Here is a 17633-nt window from a genome sequence, read left to right as displayed (position 1 = left end):
TTGAAGCCTGAAATGTGGCAAAAGGTCGCAAAGTTCAAGGGGGCTGAATACTTTCGCAAGGCACTGTACAAGAGCATATAGGTGGGGTTGATACAACCTCAATTGAGGAAGAGTTGAAGAGTCCTCATTGAAGATTCCTCAGAAAAATAATAGGTTACTTTCAAGTAATGCATGAGTGAACTGAGGCCAACCATGTTCCACAGCATCTGTATAGGTGAAAGAAGGAACTACTCACTCCTCTAGTTCCAGGGATTCGTGTGCAGCAGAGATTCGTGCCTGTGGGTTCCTCTCTCTCCACGCTTTCTGCATTACTAAAAACACACACGCACATTAGTAAGTGTTATTGAGGTCAGAGAGGTACGATACTACCTGTGAACATGAATCACACCTCCCGGGAGATGGGGTGAGTGACAGGGTGTGGTGTGTGTCTCTCTGGGTGCGTGTGTGTGTGTGTCTCTGGGTGCGTCTCTGGGTGCTGTGTGTGTGTGTGTGTCTCTGGGCGCTGTGTGTATGTGTGTGTCTCTCTGGGTGCTGTGTGTCTGGGTGCTGTGTGTGTGTGTCTCTGGGTGCTGTGTGTGCGCGTGTGTGTGTCTCGGTGCTGTGTGTGTCTCTCTGGGTGCCGTGTGTGTATGTGTGTGTGTGTGTGTCTCTGGGTGTGTGTCTCTGGGTGTGTGTCTGGGTGCTGTGTGTGTGTGTGTGTGTGTGTCTCTGGGTGCTGTGTGTGTGTGTGTCTCAGGGTGCTGTGTGTGTGTGTGTGTCTCAGGGTGTTTCTCTAGGTGCTATGTGTGTGTGTCTCTGGCTGCTGTGTGTCTCTGGGTGCTGTGTGTGTCTGAGTGCTGTGTGTGCGTCTCTGGGTTGATGTGGGTGTATGTGTCTCTGGGTGCTGTGTGTGTGTCTCTGGGTGCTGTGTGTGTGTGTCTCTCTGGGTGTTTCTCTAGGTGCTATGTGTGTGTGTCTGGGTGCTGTGTGTCTCTGGGTGTTGTGTGTGTGTGTGTGTATGCGTGTCTCTGGGTGCTGTGTGTGTGCGTGCGTGTCTCTGGGTGCTGTGTGTGTGTCTGGATGATGTGTGTGTGTATGTGTGTCTCTGGGTGATGTGTGGGTGTCTCTGGGTGATGTGGGTGTGTGTGTGGGTCTGGGTGATATGTGTCGTGTCTCTGGGTGTGTCTGTGTGTCTCTGGGTGATGTGTGTGTGTGTGTCTCGGTGCTCTGTGTGTGTCTCTCTGGGTGCGTGTCGTCTGGTGCTGTGTGTGTCTCTGAGTGTGTGTGTGTCTCTGGGTGCTGTGTCTGAGTGTGTGTGTGTGTGTGTGTGTGTGCGTCTCTGGGTGTGTGTCTGGGTGCTGTGTGTGTGTGTGTTTGTGTCTCTAGGTGCTGTGTGTGTGTGTCTCTGAGTGCTGTGTGTGTGTGTCTCAGGGTGCTGTGTGTGTGTGTGTGTCAGGGTGTTTCTCAAGGTGCTATGTGTGTGTGTCTCTGGCTGCAGTGTGTCTCTGGGTGCTGTGTGTGTGTGTGTCTCTCTGGGTGATGTGTGTGATGTGTGGGTGTCTCTGGGTGTTGTGGGTGTGTGTGTGTGTGCGTCTCTGGGTTGATGTGGGTGTATGTGTCTCTGGGTGCTGTGTGTGTGTCTCTGGGTGCTGTGTGTGTGTGTCTCTCTGGGTGTTTCTCTAGGTGGTATGTGTGTGTGTCTGGGTGCTGTGTGTCTCTGGGTGTGCGTGTGCGTGTGAGTGACGTGTGCGTGTGAGTGACGTGTGTGTCTCTGAGTGACGTGTGTGTCTCTGAGTGACGTGTGTGTCTCTGACGTGTGTGTCTGAGTGACGTGTGTGTCTCTGAGTCGTGTGTGTCTCTGTGTGTGTGTGTTTCTGTGTTTCTCTGTGACGTGTGTGTCTGAGTGAAGTGTGTCTCTCTGGGTGTTTCTCTAGGTGCTATGTATGTGTGTCTGGGTGCTGTGTGTCTCTGGGTGTTGTGTGTGTGTGTGTGCGTGTCTCTGGGTGCTGTGTGTGTGTGCGTGTCTCTGGGTGCTGTGTGTGTGTCTGGATGATCTGTGTGTGTGTGTGTCTCTGGGTGATATGTGGGTGTCTCTGGGTGATGTGGGTGTGTGTGTGTGTCTCTGGTGTGTCTGTCTGTGTGTCTGTCTGGGTGGGTGCTGTCTGTCTCTGGGTGCTGTGTGTGTGTGTCTCTGAGTGACGTGTGTGTCTCTGAGTGACGTGTGCGTGTGAGTGACGTGTGTGTCTCTGAGTGACGTGTGTGTCTCTGAGTGACGTGTGTGTCTGAGTGACGTGTGCGTGTGAGTGACGTGTGCGTCTCTGAGTGACGTGTGTGTCTCTGAGTGACGTGTGTGTCTCTGAGTGACGTGTGTGTCTCTGAGTGACGTGTGTGTCTCTGAGTGACGTGTGTGTCTGAGTGACGTGTGTGTCTGAGTGACGTGTGTGTCTCTGAGTGACGTGTGTGTCTCTGAGTGACGTGTGTGTTTCTGAGTGACGTGTGTTTCTCTGTCGTGTGTGTCTGAGTGAAGTGTGTCTCTCTGGGTGTTTCTCTAGGTGCTATGTGTGTGTGCTCTGGGTGCTGTGTGTCTCTGGGTGTTGTGTGTGTGTGTGTATGCGTGTCTCTGGTGCTGTGTGTGTGCGTGCGTGTCTCTGGGTGCTGTGTGTGTGTCTGGATGATCTGTGTGTGTGTGTGTCTCTGGGTGATATGTGGGTGTCTCTGGGTGATGTGTGTGTGGTGTGTCTCTGGGTGCTGTCTGTCTCTGGGTGCTGTCTGTGGGTGCTGTGTGTGTGTGTCTCTGAGTGACGTGTGTGTCTCTGAGTGACGTGTGCGTGTGAGTGACGTGTGTGTCTCTGAGTGACGTGTGTCTCTGAGTGTGTGTCTGAGTGACGTGTCTGTGACGTGTGTCTCTGAGTGACGTGTGTCTCTGTGACGTGTGTGTCTCTTTGGTGTGTGTGTGTGTGTGTCTCTGAGTGACGTGTGTGTGTGTGAGTGACGTGTGTGTCTGAGTCGTGTGTGTGTGACGTGTGTGTGTTTCTCTGGGTGTGTCTGGGTGCGTGTGTGTCTGAGTGACGTGTGTGTCTCTCTGTGTGTGTGAGTGTGACGTGTGTGTCTGGGTGGTGTGTGTGTCTGGGTGACTGCGTGTGACGTGTGTGTCTCTGAGTGACGTGTGTGTCTCTGAGTGACGTGTGTGTCTGTGACGTGTGTGTCTGAGTGACGTGTGTGTCTCTGAGTGACGTGTGTGTTTCTGAGTGACGTGTGTTTCTCTGAGTGACGTGTGTGTCTGAGTGAAGTGTGTCTCTCTGGGTGTTTCTCTAGGTGCTATGTGTGTGTGTCTGGGTGCTGTGTGTCTCTGGTGTTGTTGTGTGTGTGTGTGTATGCGTGTCTGGGTGCTGTGGTGCTGTGTGTGTGTCTCGTGCGTGTCTCTGTTTCTCTGGTGCGTGTGTGTCTGTGTGTGTCTCTCTGGAGGTGATGTGTGTGTGTGTGTCTCTGGGTGATGGGTGCTGTGTGGTGTCTCTGGGTGATGTGGGTGTGTGTGTGTGTCTCTGGGTGCTGTCTGTCTCTGGGTGCTGTCTGTCTCTGGGTGCTGTGTGTGTGTCTCTGAGTGTGTGTGTCTCTGTCGTGTGCGTGGGTGACGTGTGTGTCTCTGAGTGACGTGTGTGTCTCTGAGTGACGTGTGTGTCTGAGTGACGTGTGCGTGTGGTGATGTGCGTCTCTGAGTGACGTGTGTGTCTCTGGTGACGTGTGTGTCTGAGTGTGTGTCTCTGAGTGACGTGTGTGTCTCTGAGTGACGTGTGTGTCTCTGAGTGACGTGTGTGTCTCTGAGTGACGTGTGTGTCTGAGTGACGTGTGTGTCTCTGAGTGACGTGTGTGTCTCTGAGTGACGTGTGTGTTTCTGAGTGACGTGTGTTTCTCTGAGTGACGTGTGTGTCTGAGTGAAGTGTGTCTCTCTGGGTGTTTCTCTAGGTGCTATGTGTGTGTGTCTGGGTGCTGTGTGTCTCTGGGTGTTGTGTGTGTGTGTGTGTATGCGTGTCTCTGGGTGCTGTGTGTGTGCGTGCGTGTCTCTGGGTGCTGTGTGTGTCTGGATGATCTGTGTGTGTGTGTGTCTCTGGGTGATATGTGGGTGTCTCTGGGTGATGTGGGTGTGTGTGTGTGTCTCTGGGTGCTGTCTGTCTCTGGGTGCTGTCTGTCTCTGGGTGCTGTGTGTGTGTGTCTCTGAGTGACGTGTGTGTCTCTGAGTGACGTGTGCGTGTGAGTGACGTGTGTGTCTCTGAGTGACGTGTGTGTCTCTGAGTGACGTGTGTGTCTGAGTGACGTGTGCGTGTGAGTGACGTGTGCGTCTCTGAGTGACGTGTGTGTCTCTGAGTGACGTGTGTGTCTGAGTGACGTTTGTGTCTCTGAGTGACGTGTGTGTCTCTGAGTGACGTGTGTGTCTCTGAGTGACGTGTGTGTCTCTGAGTGACGTGTGTGTCTCTGAGTGACGTGTGTGTCTCTGAGTGACGTGTGTGTCTGAGTGACGTGTGTGTCTGAGTGACGTGTGTGTCTGAGTGACGTGTGTCTCTCTGGGTGTTTCTCTAGGTGCTATGTGTGTGTGTCTGGGTGCTGTGTGTCTCTGGGTGTTGTGTGTGTGTGTGTCTCTGGGTGCTGTGTGTGTGTGTGTCTGGGTGATGTGTGGGTGTCTCTGGGTGATGTGGGTGTGTGTGTGTGTGTCTCTGGGTGCTGTGTGTGTGTGTGTGTCTCTGGATTGATGTGGGTGTGTGTGTCTCTGGGTGCTGTGTGTGTGAGTGTGAGTGTGAGTGTGAGTGTGAGTGTGAGTGTGTGTGTGTGTGTGTGTGTGTGTGTGTGTCCCTGGGTGCTGTGTGTGTGTGTGTGTGTGTCTCTGGGTGTTTCTCTAGGTGCTGTGTGTCTCTGTGTGTGTGTCTCTGGGTGACGTGTGTGTGTCTGGGTGACGTGTGTGTCTCTGGTGACGTGTGTGCGTGAGTGACGTGAGTGTCTCTGAGTGACGTGTGTCTCTGAGTGACGTGTGTGTCTCTGAGTGACGTGAGTGTGTCTGAGTGACGTGTGTGTCTGAGTGACGTGTGTGTCTGAGTGACGTGTGTCTCTGGGTGTTTCTCTAGGTGCTATGTGTGTGTGTCTGGGTGCTGTGTGTCTCTGGGTGTTGTGTGTGTGTGTGTGTGTGTGTCTGCGTGTCTCTGGGTGCTGTGTGTGTGCGTGCGTGCATGTCTCTGGGTGCTGTGTGTGTGTGTGTGTCTGGATGATGTGTGTGTGTGTGTGTCTCTGGGTGATGTGTGGGTGTCTCTGGGTGATGTGGGTGTGTGTGTGTGTCTCTGGGTGCTGTGTGTGTGTGTGTCTGGGTGCTCTGTGTGTGTCTGGGTGATATGTGTGCGTGTGTCTGAGTGATATGTGTGCGATGTGTGTCTCTGGGTGATGTGTGCGATGTGTGGTGTCTCGGTGCTCTGTGCGTGTCTCTCTGGGTGCGTGTCTCTGGGTGCTGTGTGTGTGTGTGTGTGTGTGTGTGTGTCTGTCTCTGGGTGCTGTGTGTGTGTGTGTGTGTGTGTGTCTGTCTCTGGGTGCTGTGTGTGTGTGTGTGTGTCTCTGGGTGACGTGTGTGATATGTGTGTGTCTCTGGGTGACGTGTGTGATGTGTGTGTGTGTCTCTGGGTGACGTGTGTGTGTGTGTGTGTGTGTGTGTGTGTGTGTGTGTGTGTGTGTGTGTGTGTCTCTGGGTTGATGTGGGTGTGTGTGTGTGTCTCTGGGTGCTGTGTGTGTGTGTGTGTGTGTGTCTGGGTGTGTGTGTGTGTGTGTGTGTGTGTGTCTCTGGGTGCTGTGTGTGTGTGTGTGTGTGTGTGTGTCTCTGGGTGTTTCTCTAGGTGCTATGTGTGTGTGTGTCTCTGGGTGCTGTGTGTCTCTGGGTGCGTGTGTGTCTCTGAGTGACGTGTGTGTCTCTGAGTGACGTGTGTGTGTCTGAGTCGTGTGTGTGTCTGAGTGACGTGTGTGTCTGGGTGACGTGTGTGTCTCTGTGTGGTGACGTGTGTGTCTGAGTGACTTTGTGTGTGTGTGTGTGTCTCTGGGTGTTTCTCTAGGTGCTAGTGTGTGTGTGTCTGGGTGCTGTGTGTCTCTGGTGTGAGTGTGTGTGTGTGTGTGTGTGATGACGTGTCTCTGGGTGCTGTGTGTGTGTCGTGACGTGCATGTCTCTGTGTGTGTCTGTGTGTGTGTCTGAGTGTGTCTGTCTGAGTGACGTGTGTGTGAGTGTGTGTGTGTGTCTCTGGGTGATGTGTGGTGTGTGTCTGTGTCTGGTGACTGTGTGTGGTGATTGTGTGTGTGTGTGTGTGTCTCTGGGTGCTGTGTGTGTGTGTGTCTGGGTGCTCTGTGTGTGTCTGGGTGATATCTCTGGGTGTGTGTCTAGGTGATATGTGTGCGATGTGTGTCTCTGGGTGTTGTGTGTGTGTGTGTGATGTGTGTCTCTGGGTGCTCTGTGCGTGTGTCTCTGGGTGCTGTGTGTCTCTGGGTGCTGTGTGTGTCTGAGTGTGTGTGTGTGTGTCTGTCTGGGTCTGGGTGATGTGGGTGTGTGTGTCTCTGGGTGCTGTGTGTGTGTGTGTGTCTCTGTGTGTGTGTGTGTGTGTGTCTCTGGTGTGATGATGTGTGTGTGTGTGTGTGGTGATGTGTGTGTCTCTGGGTGACGTGTGTGATGTGTGTGTGTGTCTCTGGGTGCTGTGTGTGTGTGTGTGTGTGTCTGGGTGTGTGTGTGTCTGTGGTGTGTGTGTCTGTGTGTGTGTGTGTGTGTCTCTGCGTGATGTGTGTGTGTGTGTGTGTCTCTGGGTGATGTGCTGTGTGTGTGTGTGTGTGTCTCTGGTGCTGTGTGTGTGTGTGTGTGTGTGTGTGTCTCTGGGTGCTGTGTGTCTGTGTCTCTGGTGTGTGTGTCTGTGTGTCTCTGTGCTGTGTGTGTGTGTGTGTGTGTGTCTGAGTGACGTGTGTGTGTCTGAGTGACTGGGTGTGTGTGTCTGTCTCTGAGTGACGTGTGTGTCTCTGAGTGACGTGTGTCTGAGTGACGTGTGTGTCTGTGACGTGTGTGTGTCTGAGTGACGTGTGTGTCTGAGTGACGTGTGTGTGTCTGGTGACGTGTGTGTGTCTGAGTGACGTGTGTCTGAGTGACGTGTGTGTCTGAGTGTGTCGTGTGTCTCTGAGTGACGTGTGTGAGTCTCTGAGTGACGTGTGTGTCTGAGTGAAGTGTGTCTCTCTGGGTGTTTCTCTAGGTGCTATGTGTGTGTGTCTGGGTGCTGTGTGTCTCTGGGTGTTGTGTGTGTGTGTGTATGCGTGTCTCTGGGTGCTGTGTGTGTGCGTGCGTGTGTGTCTCTGGGTGCTGTGTGTGTGTCTGGATGATCTGTGTGTGTGTGTGTCTCTGGGTGATATGTGGGTGTCTCTGGGTGATGTGGTGTGTGTGTGTGTCTCTGGGTGCTGTCTGTCTCTGGGTGCTGTCTGTCTCTGGGTGCTGTGTGTGTGTGTCTCTGAGTGACGTTTGTGTCTCTGAGTGACGTGTGCGTGTGAGTGACGTGTGTGTCTCTGAGTGACGTGTGTCTCTGAGTGACGTGTGTGTCTGAGTGACGTGTGCGTGTGAGTGACGTGTGTCTCTGAGTGACGTGTGTGTCTCTGAGTGACGTGTGTGTCTGAGTGACGTTTGTGTCTCTGAGTGACGTGTGTGTCTCTGAGTGACGTGTGTGTCTCTGAGTGACGTGTGTGTCTCTGAGTGACGTGTGTGTCTCTGAGTGACGTGTGTGTCTCTGAGTGACGTGTGTGTCTGAGTGACGTGTGTGTCTGAGTGACGTGTGTGTCTGAGTGACGTGTGTCTCTCTGGGTGTTTCTCTAGGTGCTATGTGTGTGTGTCTGGGTGCTGTGTGTCTCTGGATTGATGTGGGTGTGTGTGTCTCTGGGTGCTGTGTGTGTGTGTGTGTGTGTGTGTGTGTGTCCCTGGGTGCTGTGTGTGTGTGTGTGTGTGTCTCTGGGTGTTTCTCTAGGTGCTATGTGTGTGTGTCTCTGGGTGACGTGTGTGTCTGGGTGACGTGTGTGTGTCTGGGTGACGTGTGTGCGTGAGTGATGTGAGTGTCTCTGAGTGACGTGTGTGTCTCTGAGTGACGTGTGTGTCTCTGAGTGACGTGTGTGTCTGAGTGACGTGTGTCTGAGTGTGTGTCTGTGTTGTGTCTCTCTGGGTGTCTCTAGGTGCTATGTGTGTGTGTCTGGGTGCTGTGTGTGGGTGTTGTGTGTGTGTGTGTGTGTCTCTGGGTGCTGTGTGTCTCTGAGTGACGTGTGTGATGTGAGTGTGTGTGTTTCTCTGTGTTTCTCTGAGTGCTGTGTGTCTGAGTGAAGTGTCTCTCTGGGTGTTTCTCTAGGTGCTATGTGTGTGTGGGTGCTGTGTGTCTCTGGGTGTTGTGTGTGTGTATGCGTGTCTCTGGGTGCTGTGTGTGTGCGTGCGTGTGGGTGTGTGTGTGTCTGGATGATCTGTGTGTGTGTGTGTCTCTGGGTGATATGTGGGTGTCTCTGGGTGATGTGGGTGTGTGTGTGTGTCTCTGGGTGCTGTCTGTCTCTGGGTGCTGTGTGTGTCTCTGTGACGTGTGTGTCTCTGAGTGACGTGTGCGTGTGAGTGACGTGTGTGTCTCTGAGTGACGTGTGTGTCTCTGAGTGACGTGTGTGTCTGAGTGACGTGTGCGTGTGAGTGACGTGTGTCTCTGGAGTGACGTGTGTGTCTCTGAGTGACGTGTGTGTCTCTGAGTGACGTGTGTGTCTCTGAGTGACGTGTGTGTCTGAGTGACGTGTGTGTCTGAGTGACGTGTGTGTCTCTGAGTGACGTGTGTGTCTGAGTGACGTGTGTGTTTCTGAGTGACTGAGTGACGTGTGTGTCTGAGTGAAGTGTGTCTCTGGGTGTTTCTCTAGGTGCTATGTGTGTGTGTCTGGGTGCTGTGTGTCTCTGGGTGTGTGTGTGTGTGTGTGTATGCGTGTCTCTGGGTGCTGTGTGTGTGCGTGCGTGTCTCTGGGTGCTGTGTGTGTGTCTGGATGATCTGTGTGTGTGTGTGTCTCTGGGTGATATGTGGGTGTCTCTGGGTGATGTGGGTGTGTGTGTGTGTCTCTGGGTGCTGTCTGTCTCTGGGTGCTGTCTGTCTCTGGGTGCTGTGTGTGTGTCTCTGAGTGACGTGTGTGTCTCTGAGTGACGTGTGTGTCTGAGTGACGTGTGTGTCTGAGTGACGTGTGTGTCTGAGTGACGTGTGTCTCTCTGGGTGTTTCTCTAGGTGCTATGTGTGTGTGTCTGGGTGCTGTGTGTCTCTGGGTGTTGTGTGTGTGTGTGTGTGTGTGTATGCGTGTCTCTGGGTGCTGTGTGTGTGCGTGCGTGCATGTCTCTGGGTGCTGTGTGTGTGTGTGTGTCTGGATGATGTGTGTGTGTGTGTCTCTGGGTGATGTGTGGGTGTCTCTGGGTGATGTGGGGTGTGTGTGTGTCTCTGGTGTGTGTGTGTGTGTCTGGGTGCTCTGTGTGTCTGGGTGATATGTGTGCGTGTGTCTGAGTGATATGTGTGCGATGTGTGTCTCTGGGTGATGTGTGCGATGTGTGTGTCTCGGTGCTGTGTGCGTGTCTCTGGGTGTGTCTCTGGGTGCTGTGTGTGTGTGTGTGTGTGTCTGTGTGTGTGTGTGTGTGTGTGTCTGTCTCTGGGTGCTGTGTGTGTGTGTGTGTGTCTCTGGGTGACGTGTGTGATATGTGTGTGTCTCTGGGTGACGTGTGTGATGTGTGTGTGTGTCTCTGGGTGACGTGTGTGTGTGTGTGTGTGTGTGTGTGTGTGTGTGTGTGTGTGTGTGTGTCTCTGGGTTGATGTGGGTGTGTGTGTGTCTCTGTGCTGTGTGTGTGTGTGTGGTGTGTGTGTGTGTGTGTGTGTGTGTCTGGGGTGTGTGTGTGTGTGTCTCTGGGTGCTGTGTGTGTGTGTGTGTGTGTCTCTGGGTGTTTCTCTAGGTGCTGTGTGTGTGTCTCTGGGTGTGTCTCTGAGTGACGTGTGTGTCTCTGAGTGGTGTGTGTCTGAGTGACGTGTGTGTCTCTGTGTGTGTGTCTGTCGTGTGTGTGTCTGAGTGACGTGTGTGTGTCTGGGTGACGTGTGTGTGTCTGGGTGACGTGTGTGTGTCTGGGTCGTGTGTGTCTCTGATGTGTGTGTGTGTCTGGGTGACGTGTGTGTGTGTGTCTCTGTGTGTGTCTCTGGGTGCTGTGTGTGCGTGCGTGTGTGTGTCTCTGGGTGCTGTGTGTGTCGTGTCTCTGAGTGACGTGTGTGTGTCTGAGTGACGTGTGTGTCTCTGGTGACGTGTGTGTCTCTGGTGACGTGTGTCTGGGTGCTGTGTGTGTGTCTGGGTGTCTCTGTGTGTGCGTGTGTGTGTCTCAGGGTCTGAGTGTGTGTGTCTCTGTTTCTGTGCTATGTGTGTGTGTCTCTGGCTGTGTGTGTCTCTGGGTGCGTGTGTGTGTGAGTGCGTGTGTGTGTCTCTGGAGTGATGTGGGTGTGTGTCTCTGGGTGCTGTGTGTGTCTGGGTGCTGTGTGTGTGTGTCTCTCTGGGTGTTTCTCTAGGTGGTATGTGTGTGTGTCTGGGTGCTGTGTGTCTCTGGGTGTTGTGTGTGTGTGTGTATGCGTGTCTCTGGGTGCTGTGTGTGTGCGTGCGTGTCTCTGGGTGCTGTGTGTGTGTCTGGATGATCTGTGTGTGTGTGTGTCTCTGGGTGATATGTGGGTGTCTCTGGGTGATGTGGGTGTGTGTGTGTGTCTCTGGGTGCTGTCTGTCTCTGGGTGCTGTCTGTCTCTGGGTGCTGTGTGTGTGTGTCTCTGAGTGACGTGTGTGTCTCTGAGTGACGTGTGCGTGTGAGTGACGTGTGTGTCTCTGAGTGACGTGTGTGTCTGAGTGACGTGTGCGTGTGAGTGACGTGTGCGTCTCTGAGTGACGTGTGTGTCTCTGAGTGACGTGTGTGTCTGAGTGACGTTTGTGTCTCTGAGTGACGTGTGTGTCTCTGAGTGTGTGTCTCTGAGTGACGTGTGTGTCTCTGTGACGTGTGTGTCTCTGAGTGACGTGTGTGTCTCTGGGTGCTGTGTGTGTGTGTGTCTCTGAGTGATGTGTGGGTGTCTCGTGTGTGTCTGAGTGATGTGGGTGTGTGTCTGGGTGCTGTGTGTGTGTCTGGGTGCGTGTGTCTCTCTGGGTGTTTCTCTAGGTGCTATGTGTGTGTGTCTGGGTGCTGTGTGTCTCTGGATTGTCTCTGTGTGGTGTGTGTGTGTCTCTGGGTGCTGTGTGTGTGTGTGTGAGGTGTGTGTGTGTGTGTGTGTGTGTGTGTGTGTGTGTGTGTGTCCTGGGTGATGTGGGTGTGTGTGTGTGTGTCTCTGGGTGCTGTGTGTGCTGTGTGTGTGTCTCTGGGTGTTTCTCTAGGTGCTATGTGTGTGTGTCTCTGGGTGACGTGTGTCTCTGGGTCTGGGTGTGTGTGTGTGTGTCTCTGGGTGACGTGTGTGATGTGTGTGTGTGCGTGAGTGATGTGTGTGTCTCTGAGTGACTGTGTGTGTGAGTGACGTGTGTGTCTCTCGTGTGTGTCTGAGTGACGTGTGTCTCTGAGTGACGTGTGTCTCTGAGTGACGTGTGTCTGAGTCTCTGGGTGTGTGCGTGAGTGAGTGTGCTGAGTGTGTGTGTCTCTGGGTGACGTGTGTGTCTCTGTGACGTGTGTGTGTGTGTGTGTCTGATCGTGTGTCTGAGTGCGTGTGTGTCTCTGAGTGACGTGTGTGTGTCTCTGAGTGACGTGTGTGTTTCTGAGTGACGTGTGTTTCTCTGAGTGACGTGTGTGTCTGAGTGAAGTGTGTCTCTCTGGGTGTTTCTCTAGGTGCTATGTGTGTGTGTCTGGGTGCTGTGTGTCTCTGGGTGTTGTGTGTGTGTGTGTATGCGTGTCTCTGGGTGCTGTGTGTGTGCGTGCGTGTCTCTGGGTGCTGTGTGTGTGTCTGGATGATCTGTGTGTGTGTGTGTCTCTGGGTGATATGTGGGTGTCTCTGGGTGATGTGGGTGTGTGTGTGTGTCTCTGGGTGCTGTCTGTCTCTGGGTGCTGTGTGTGTGTGTCTCTGAGTGACGTGTGTGTCTCTGAGTGACGTGTGCGTGTGAGTGACGTGTGTGTCTCTGAGTGACGTGTGTGTCTCTGAGTGACGTGTGTGTCTGAGTGACGTGTGCGTGTGAGTGACGTGTGCGTCTCTGAGTGACGTGTGTGTCTCTGAGTGACGTGTGTGTCTGAGTGACGTTTGTGTCTCTGAGTGACGTGTGTGTCTCTGAGTGACGTGTGTGTCTCTGAGTGACGTGTGTGTCTGAGTGACGTGTGTGTCTGAGTGACGTGTGTGTCTCTGAGTGACGTGTGTGTCTCTGAGTGACGTGTGTGTTTCTGAGTGACGTGTGTTTCTCTGAGTGACGTGTGTGTCTGAGTGAAGTGTGTCTCTCTGGGTGTTTCTCTAGGTGCTATGTGTGTGTGTCTGGGTGCTGTGTGTCTCTGGGTGTTGTGTGTGTGTGTGTATGCGTGTCTCTGGGTGCTGTGTGTGTGCGTGCGTGTCTCTGGGTGCTGTGTGTGTGTCTGGATGATCTGTGTGTGTGTGTGTCTCTGGGTGATATGTGGGTGTCTCTGGGTGATGTGGGTGTGTGTGTGTGTCTCTGGGTGCTGTCTGTCTCTGGGTGCTGTCTGTCTCTGGGTGCTGTGTGTGTGTGTCTCTGAGTGACGTTTGTGTGTCTGAGTGACGTGTGCGTGTGAGTGACGTGTGTGTCTCTGAGTGACGTGTGTGTCTCTGAGTGACGTGTGTGTCTGAGTGACGTGTGCGTGTGAGTGACGTGTGCGTCTCTGAGTGACGTGTGTGTCTCTGAGTGACGTGTGTGTCTGAGTGACGTTTGTGTCTCTGAGTGACGTGTGTGTCTCTGAGTGACGTGTGTCTCTGAGTGACGTGTGTGTCTCTGAGTGACGTGTGTGTCTCTGAGTGACGTGTGTGTCTCTGAGTGACGTGTGTGTCTCTGAGTGACGTGTGTGTCTGAGTGACGTGTGTGTCTGAGTGACGTGTGTGTCTGAGTGACGTGTGTCTCTCTGGGTGTTTCTCTAGGTGCTATGTGTGTGTGTTTGGGTGCTGTGTGTCTCTGGGTGTTGTGTGTGTGTGTGTCTCTGGGTGCTGTGTGTGTGTGTCTGGGTGATGTGTGGGTGTCTCTGGGTGATGTGGGTGTGTGTGTGTGTGTCTCTGGGTGCTGTGTGTGTGTGTGTGTCTCTGGATTGATGTGGGTGTGTGTGTCTCTGGGTGCTGTGTGTGTGAGTGTGAGTGTGAGTGTGAGTGTGAGTGTGTGTGTGTGTGTGTGTGTGTCCCTGGGTGCTGTGTGTGTGTGTGTGTGTGTCTCTGGGTGTTTCTCTAGGTGCTGTGTGTCTCTGGGTGACGTGTGTGTCTGGGTGACGTGTGTGTGTCTGGGTGACGTGTGTGCGTGAGTGACGTGAGTGTCTCTGAGTGACGTGTGTCTCTGAGTGACGTGAGTGTCTCTGAGTGAGGTGCTATGTGTGTGTCTGAGTGACGTGTGTGTCTCTGAGTGACGTGAGTGTCTCTGAGTGACGTGTGTGTCTGAGTGACGTGTGTGTCTCTGAGTGACGTGAGTGTCTCTGAGTGACGTGTGTGTCTGAGTGACGTGTGTGTCTGAGTGACGTGTGTGTCTGAGTGACGTGTGTCTCTCTGGGTGTTTCTCTAGGTGCTATGTGTGTGTGTCTGGGTGCTGTGTGTCTCTGGGTGTTGTGTGTGTGTGTGTGTGTGTATGTCTCTGGGTGCTGTGTGTGTGTGTGTGTCTGGATGATGTGTGTGTGTGTGTGTCTCTGGGTGATGTGTGGGTGTCTCTGGGTGATGTGGGTGTGTGTGTGTGTCTCTGGGTGCTGTGTGTGTGTGTGTCTGGGTGCTCTGTGTGTGTCTGGGTGATATGTGTGCGTGTGTCTGAGTGATATGTGTGCGATGTGTCTCTGGGTGATGTGTGCGATGTGTGTCTCGGTGCTCTGTGCGTGTCTCTCTGGGTGCGTGTCTCTGGGTGCTGTGTGTGTGTGTGTGTGTGTGTCTGTCTCTGGGTGCTGTGTGTGTGTGTGTGTGTGTGTGTGTGTGTCTGTCTCTGGGTGCTGTGTGTGTGTGTGTGTGTCTCTGGGTGACGTGTGTGATATGTGTGTGTCTCTGGGTGACGTGTGTGATGTGTGTGTGTGTCTCTGGGTGACGTGTGTGTGTGTGTGTGTGTGTGTGTGTGTGTGTGTGTGTCTCTGGGTTGATGTGGGTGTGTGTGTGTGTCTCTGGGTGCTGTGTGTGTGTGTGTGTGTCTGGGTTGATGTGGGTGTGTGTGTGTGTGTGTGTGTCTCTGGGTGCTGTGTGTGTGTGTGTGTGTGTGTCTCTGGGTGTTTCTCTAGGTGCTATGTGTGTGTGTGTCTCTGGGTGCTGTGTGTCTCTGGGTGCTGTGTGTCTCTGAGTGACGTGTGTGTCTCTGAGTGACGTGTGTGTGTCTGAGTGACGTGTGTGTCTGAGTGACGTGTGTGTGTCTGAGTGACGTGTGTGTCTGAGTGACGTGTGTGTCTGAGTGACGTGTGTCTCTCTGGGTGTTTCTCTAGGTGCTATGTGTGTGTGTCTGGGTGCTGTGTGTCTCTGGGTGTTGTGTGTGTGTGTGTGTGTGTATGCGTGTCTCTGGGTGCTGTGTGTGTGCGTGCGTGCATGTCTCTGGGTGCTGTGTGTGTGTGTGTGTCTGGATGATGTGTGTGTGTGTGTGTCTCTGGGTGATGTGTGGGTGTCTCTGGGTGATGTGGGTGTGTGTGTGTGTGTGTCTCTGGGTGCTGTGTGTGTGTGTGTCTGGGTGCTCTGTGTGTGTCTGGGTGATATGTGTGCGTGTGTCTGAGTGATATGTGTGCGATGTGTGTCTCTGGGTGATGTGTGCGATGTGTGTCTCGGTGCTCTGTGCGTGTCTCTCTGGGTGCGTGTCTCTGGGTGCTGTGTGTGTGTGTGTGTGTCTGTCTCTGGGTGCTGTGTGTGTGTGTGTGTGTGTCTGTCTCTGGGTGCTGTGTGTGTGTGTGTGTGTCTCTGGGTGACGTGTGTGATATGTGTGTGTCTCTGGGTGACGTGTGTGATGTGTGTGTGTGTCTCTGGGTGACGTGTGTGTGTGTGTGTGTGTGTGTGTCTCTGGGTTGATGTGGGTGTGTGTGTGTGTCTCTGGGTGCTGTGTGTGTGTGTGTGTGTGTGTCTGGGTTGATGTGGGTGTGTGTGTGTGTGTGTCTCTGGGTGCTGTGTGTGTGTGTGTGTGTCTCTGGGTGTTTCTCTAGGTGCTATGTGTGTGTGTGTCTCTGGGTGCTGTGTGTCTCTGAGTGACGTGTGTGTCTGAGTGACGTGTGTGTGTCTGAGTGACGTGTGTGTCTGAGTGACGTGTGTGTCTGAGTGACGTGTGTGTGTCTGAGTGACGTGTGTGTGTCTGAGTGACGTGTGTGTGTCTGAGTGACGTGTGTGTGTCTGAGTGACGTGTGTGTGTCTGAGTGACGTGTGTGTCTGAGTGACGTGTGTGTCTGAGTGACGTGTGTGTCTGAGTGACGTGTGTGTGTCTGAGTGACGTGTGTGTGTCTGAGTGACGTGTGTGTGTCTGGGTGACGTGTGTGTGTCTGGGTGACGTGTGTGTGTCTGGGTGACGTGTGTGTCTCCTGGTGACGTGTGTGATGTGTGTGTGTGTGTCTGGGTGCTTTGTGTGTGTGTGTGTCTCTGGGTGTTTCTCTAGGTGCTATGTGTGTGTGTGTCTCTGGGTGCTGTGTGTCTCTGAGTGACGTGCGTGTCTCTGAGTGACGTGTGTGTCTCTGAGTGACGTGTGTGTGTCTGAGTGACGTGTGTGTGTCTGAGTGACGTGTGTGTCTGAGTGACACGTGTGTGTCTGAGTGACGTGTGTGTCTGAGTGACGTGTGTGTCTGAGTGACGTGTGTGTCTGAGTGACGTGTGTGTCTGAGTGACGTGTGTGTCTCTGAGTGACGTGTGTGTCTCTGAGTGACGTGTGTGTGTGAGTGACGTGTGTGTGTCTGAGTGACGTGTGTGTCTCTGAGTGACGTGTGTGTCTGAGTGACGTGTGTGTCTCTGAGTGACGTGTGTGTCTCTGAGTGACGTGTGTGTGTGAGTGACGTGTGTGTGTCTGAGTGACGTGTGTGTGTCTGGGTGACGTGTGTGTGTCTGGGTGACGTGTGTGTGTCTGGGTGACGTCTGTGTGTCTGGGTGACGTGTGTGTCTCTGGGTGACGTGTGTGATGTGTGTGTGTGTGTGTGTCTCTGGGTGTTTCTCTAGGTGCTATGTGTGTGTGTGTCTCTGGGTGCTGTGTGTCTCTGGGTGCTGTGTGTCTCTGAGTGACGTGAGTGACGTGTGTGTCTGGGTGACGTGTGTGTCTCTGAGCGACGTGTGTGTCTGAGCGACGTGTGTGTCTGAGTGACGTGTGTGTCTGAGTGACGTGTGTGTCTGAGTGACGTGTGTGTGTCTGGGTGACGTGTGTGTCTCTGGGTGACGTGTGTGATGTGTGTGTGTGTGTCTCTGGGTGTTTCTCTAGGTGCTATGTGTGTGTGTGTCTCTGGGTGCTGTGTGTCTCTGGGTGCTGTGTGTCTCTGAGTGACGTGTGTGTGTCTGAGTGACGCGTGTGTGTCTGAGTGACGCGTGTGTCTGAGTGACGCGTGTGTCTGAGTGACGTGTGTGTGTTTGAGTGACGCGTGTGTCTGAGTGACGCGTGTGTCTCTGAGTGACGCGTGTGTCTCTGAGAGACGCGTGTGTCTCTGAGCGACGCGTGTGTCTCTGAGCGACGCGTGTGTCTCTGAGCGACGCGTGTGTCTCTGAGCGACGCGTGTGTCTCTGGGCGACGCGTGTGTCTCTGGGCGACGCGTGTGTCTCTGAGCGACGTGTGTGTCTCTGAGCGACGTGTGTGTCTGAGTGACGTGTGTGTCTGAGTGACGTGTGTGTGTGAGTGACGTGTGTGTGTCTGAGTGACGTGTGTGTCTCTGAGTGACGCGGGTGATGTGTGTGTGTGTGTGTGTCTCTGGGTGTTTCTCTAGGTGCTATGTGTGTGTGTGTCTCTGGGTGCTGTGTGTCTCTGTGTGTCTGAGTGACGTGTGTGTCTCTGAGTGACGCGTGTGTCTCTGAGTGACGCGTGTGTCTCTGGGTGTGTGTCTCTGGGTGACGTGTGTGATGTGTGTGTCTCTGGGCGATCTGGGCGTCTCTGGGCGATGTGGGCGTCTCTGGGCCTCTCTCTGGGTGATATGTGTGTGATGTGTGTGTCTCTGGGTGATATGTGTGTGATGTGTGTGTCTCTAAGTGACGTGTGTGTCTCTAAGTGACGTGTGTGTCTGAGTGACGTGTGTGTCTGAGTGACGTGTGTGTGTCTGAGTGACGTGTGTGTGTTTGAGTGACGTGTGTGTCTCTGAGTGACGTGTGTGTCTCTGAGTGACGTGTGTGTGTCTGAGTGACGCGTGTGTCTGAGTGACGTGTGTGTCTGAGTGACGTGTGTGTGTTTGAGTGACGTCTGTGTGTCTGGGTGACGTCTGTGTGTCTGGGTGACGTCTGTGTGTCTGGGTGACGTGTGTGTCTCTGGGTGACGTGTGTGATGTGTGTGTGTGTGTCTCTGGGTGTTTCTCTAGG

At 53.6% G+C, this 17633-nt stretch overlaps 1 protein-coding gene across 7 annotated transcripts in view; it reads right to left on the bottom strand.

The window, feature by feature from the left end:
* LOC135509050 (suppressor of tumorigenicity 7 protein homolog) overlaps positions 1 to 17633 on the bottom strand; it is a 125046-nt gene that overhangs the window by 22652 nt on the left and 84761 nt on the right. For all 7 annotated transcript variants that reach the window (XM_064929356.1, XM_064929353.1, XM_064929354.1 and 4 more), the window contains one exon: positions 236 to 311. In XM_064929356.1, coding sequence (XP_064785428.1) covers positions 236 to 311 — 76 coding nt within the window. The remainder of the gene's footprint in view (positions 1 to 235; positions 312 to 17633) is intronic.

Source organism: Oncorhynchus masou, chromosome 22 (assembly GCF_036934945.1).
Source record: "Oncorhynchus masou masou isolate Uvic2021 chromosome 22, UVic_Omas_1.1, whole genome shotgun sequence".
NCBI lineage: Eukaryota > Metazoa > Chordata > Actinopteri > Salmoniformes > Salmonidae > Oncorhynchus > Oncorhynchus masou.
The sequence above is the reverse complement of the archived record's forward strand: the minus strand, read 5'-3'. Positions and strand labels throughout refer to the sequence as shown.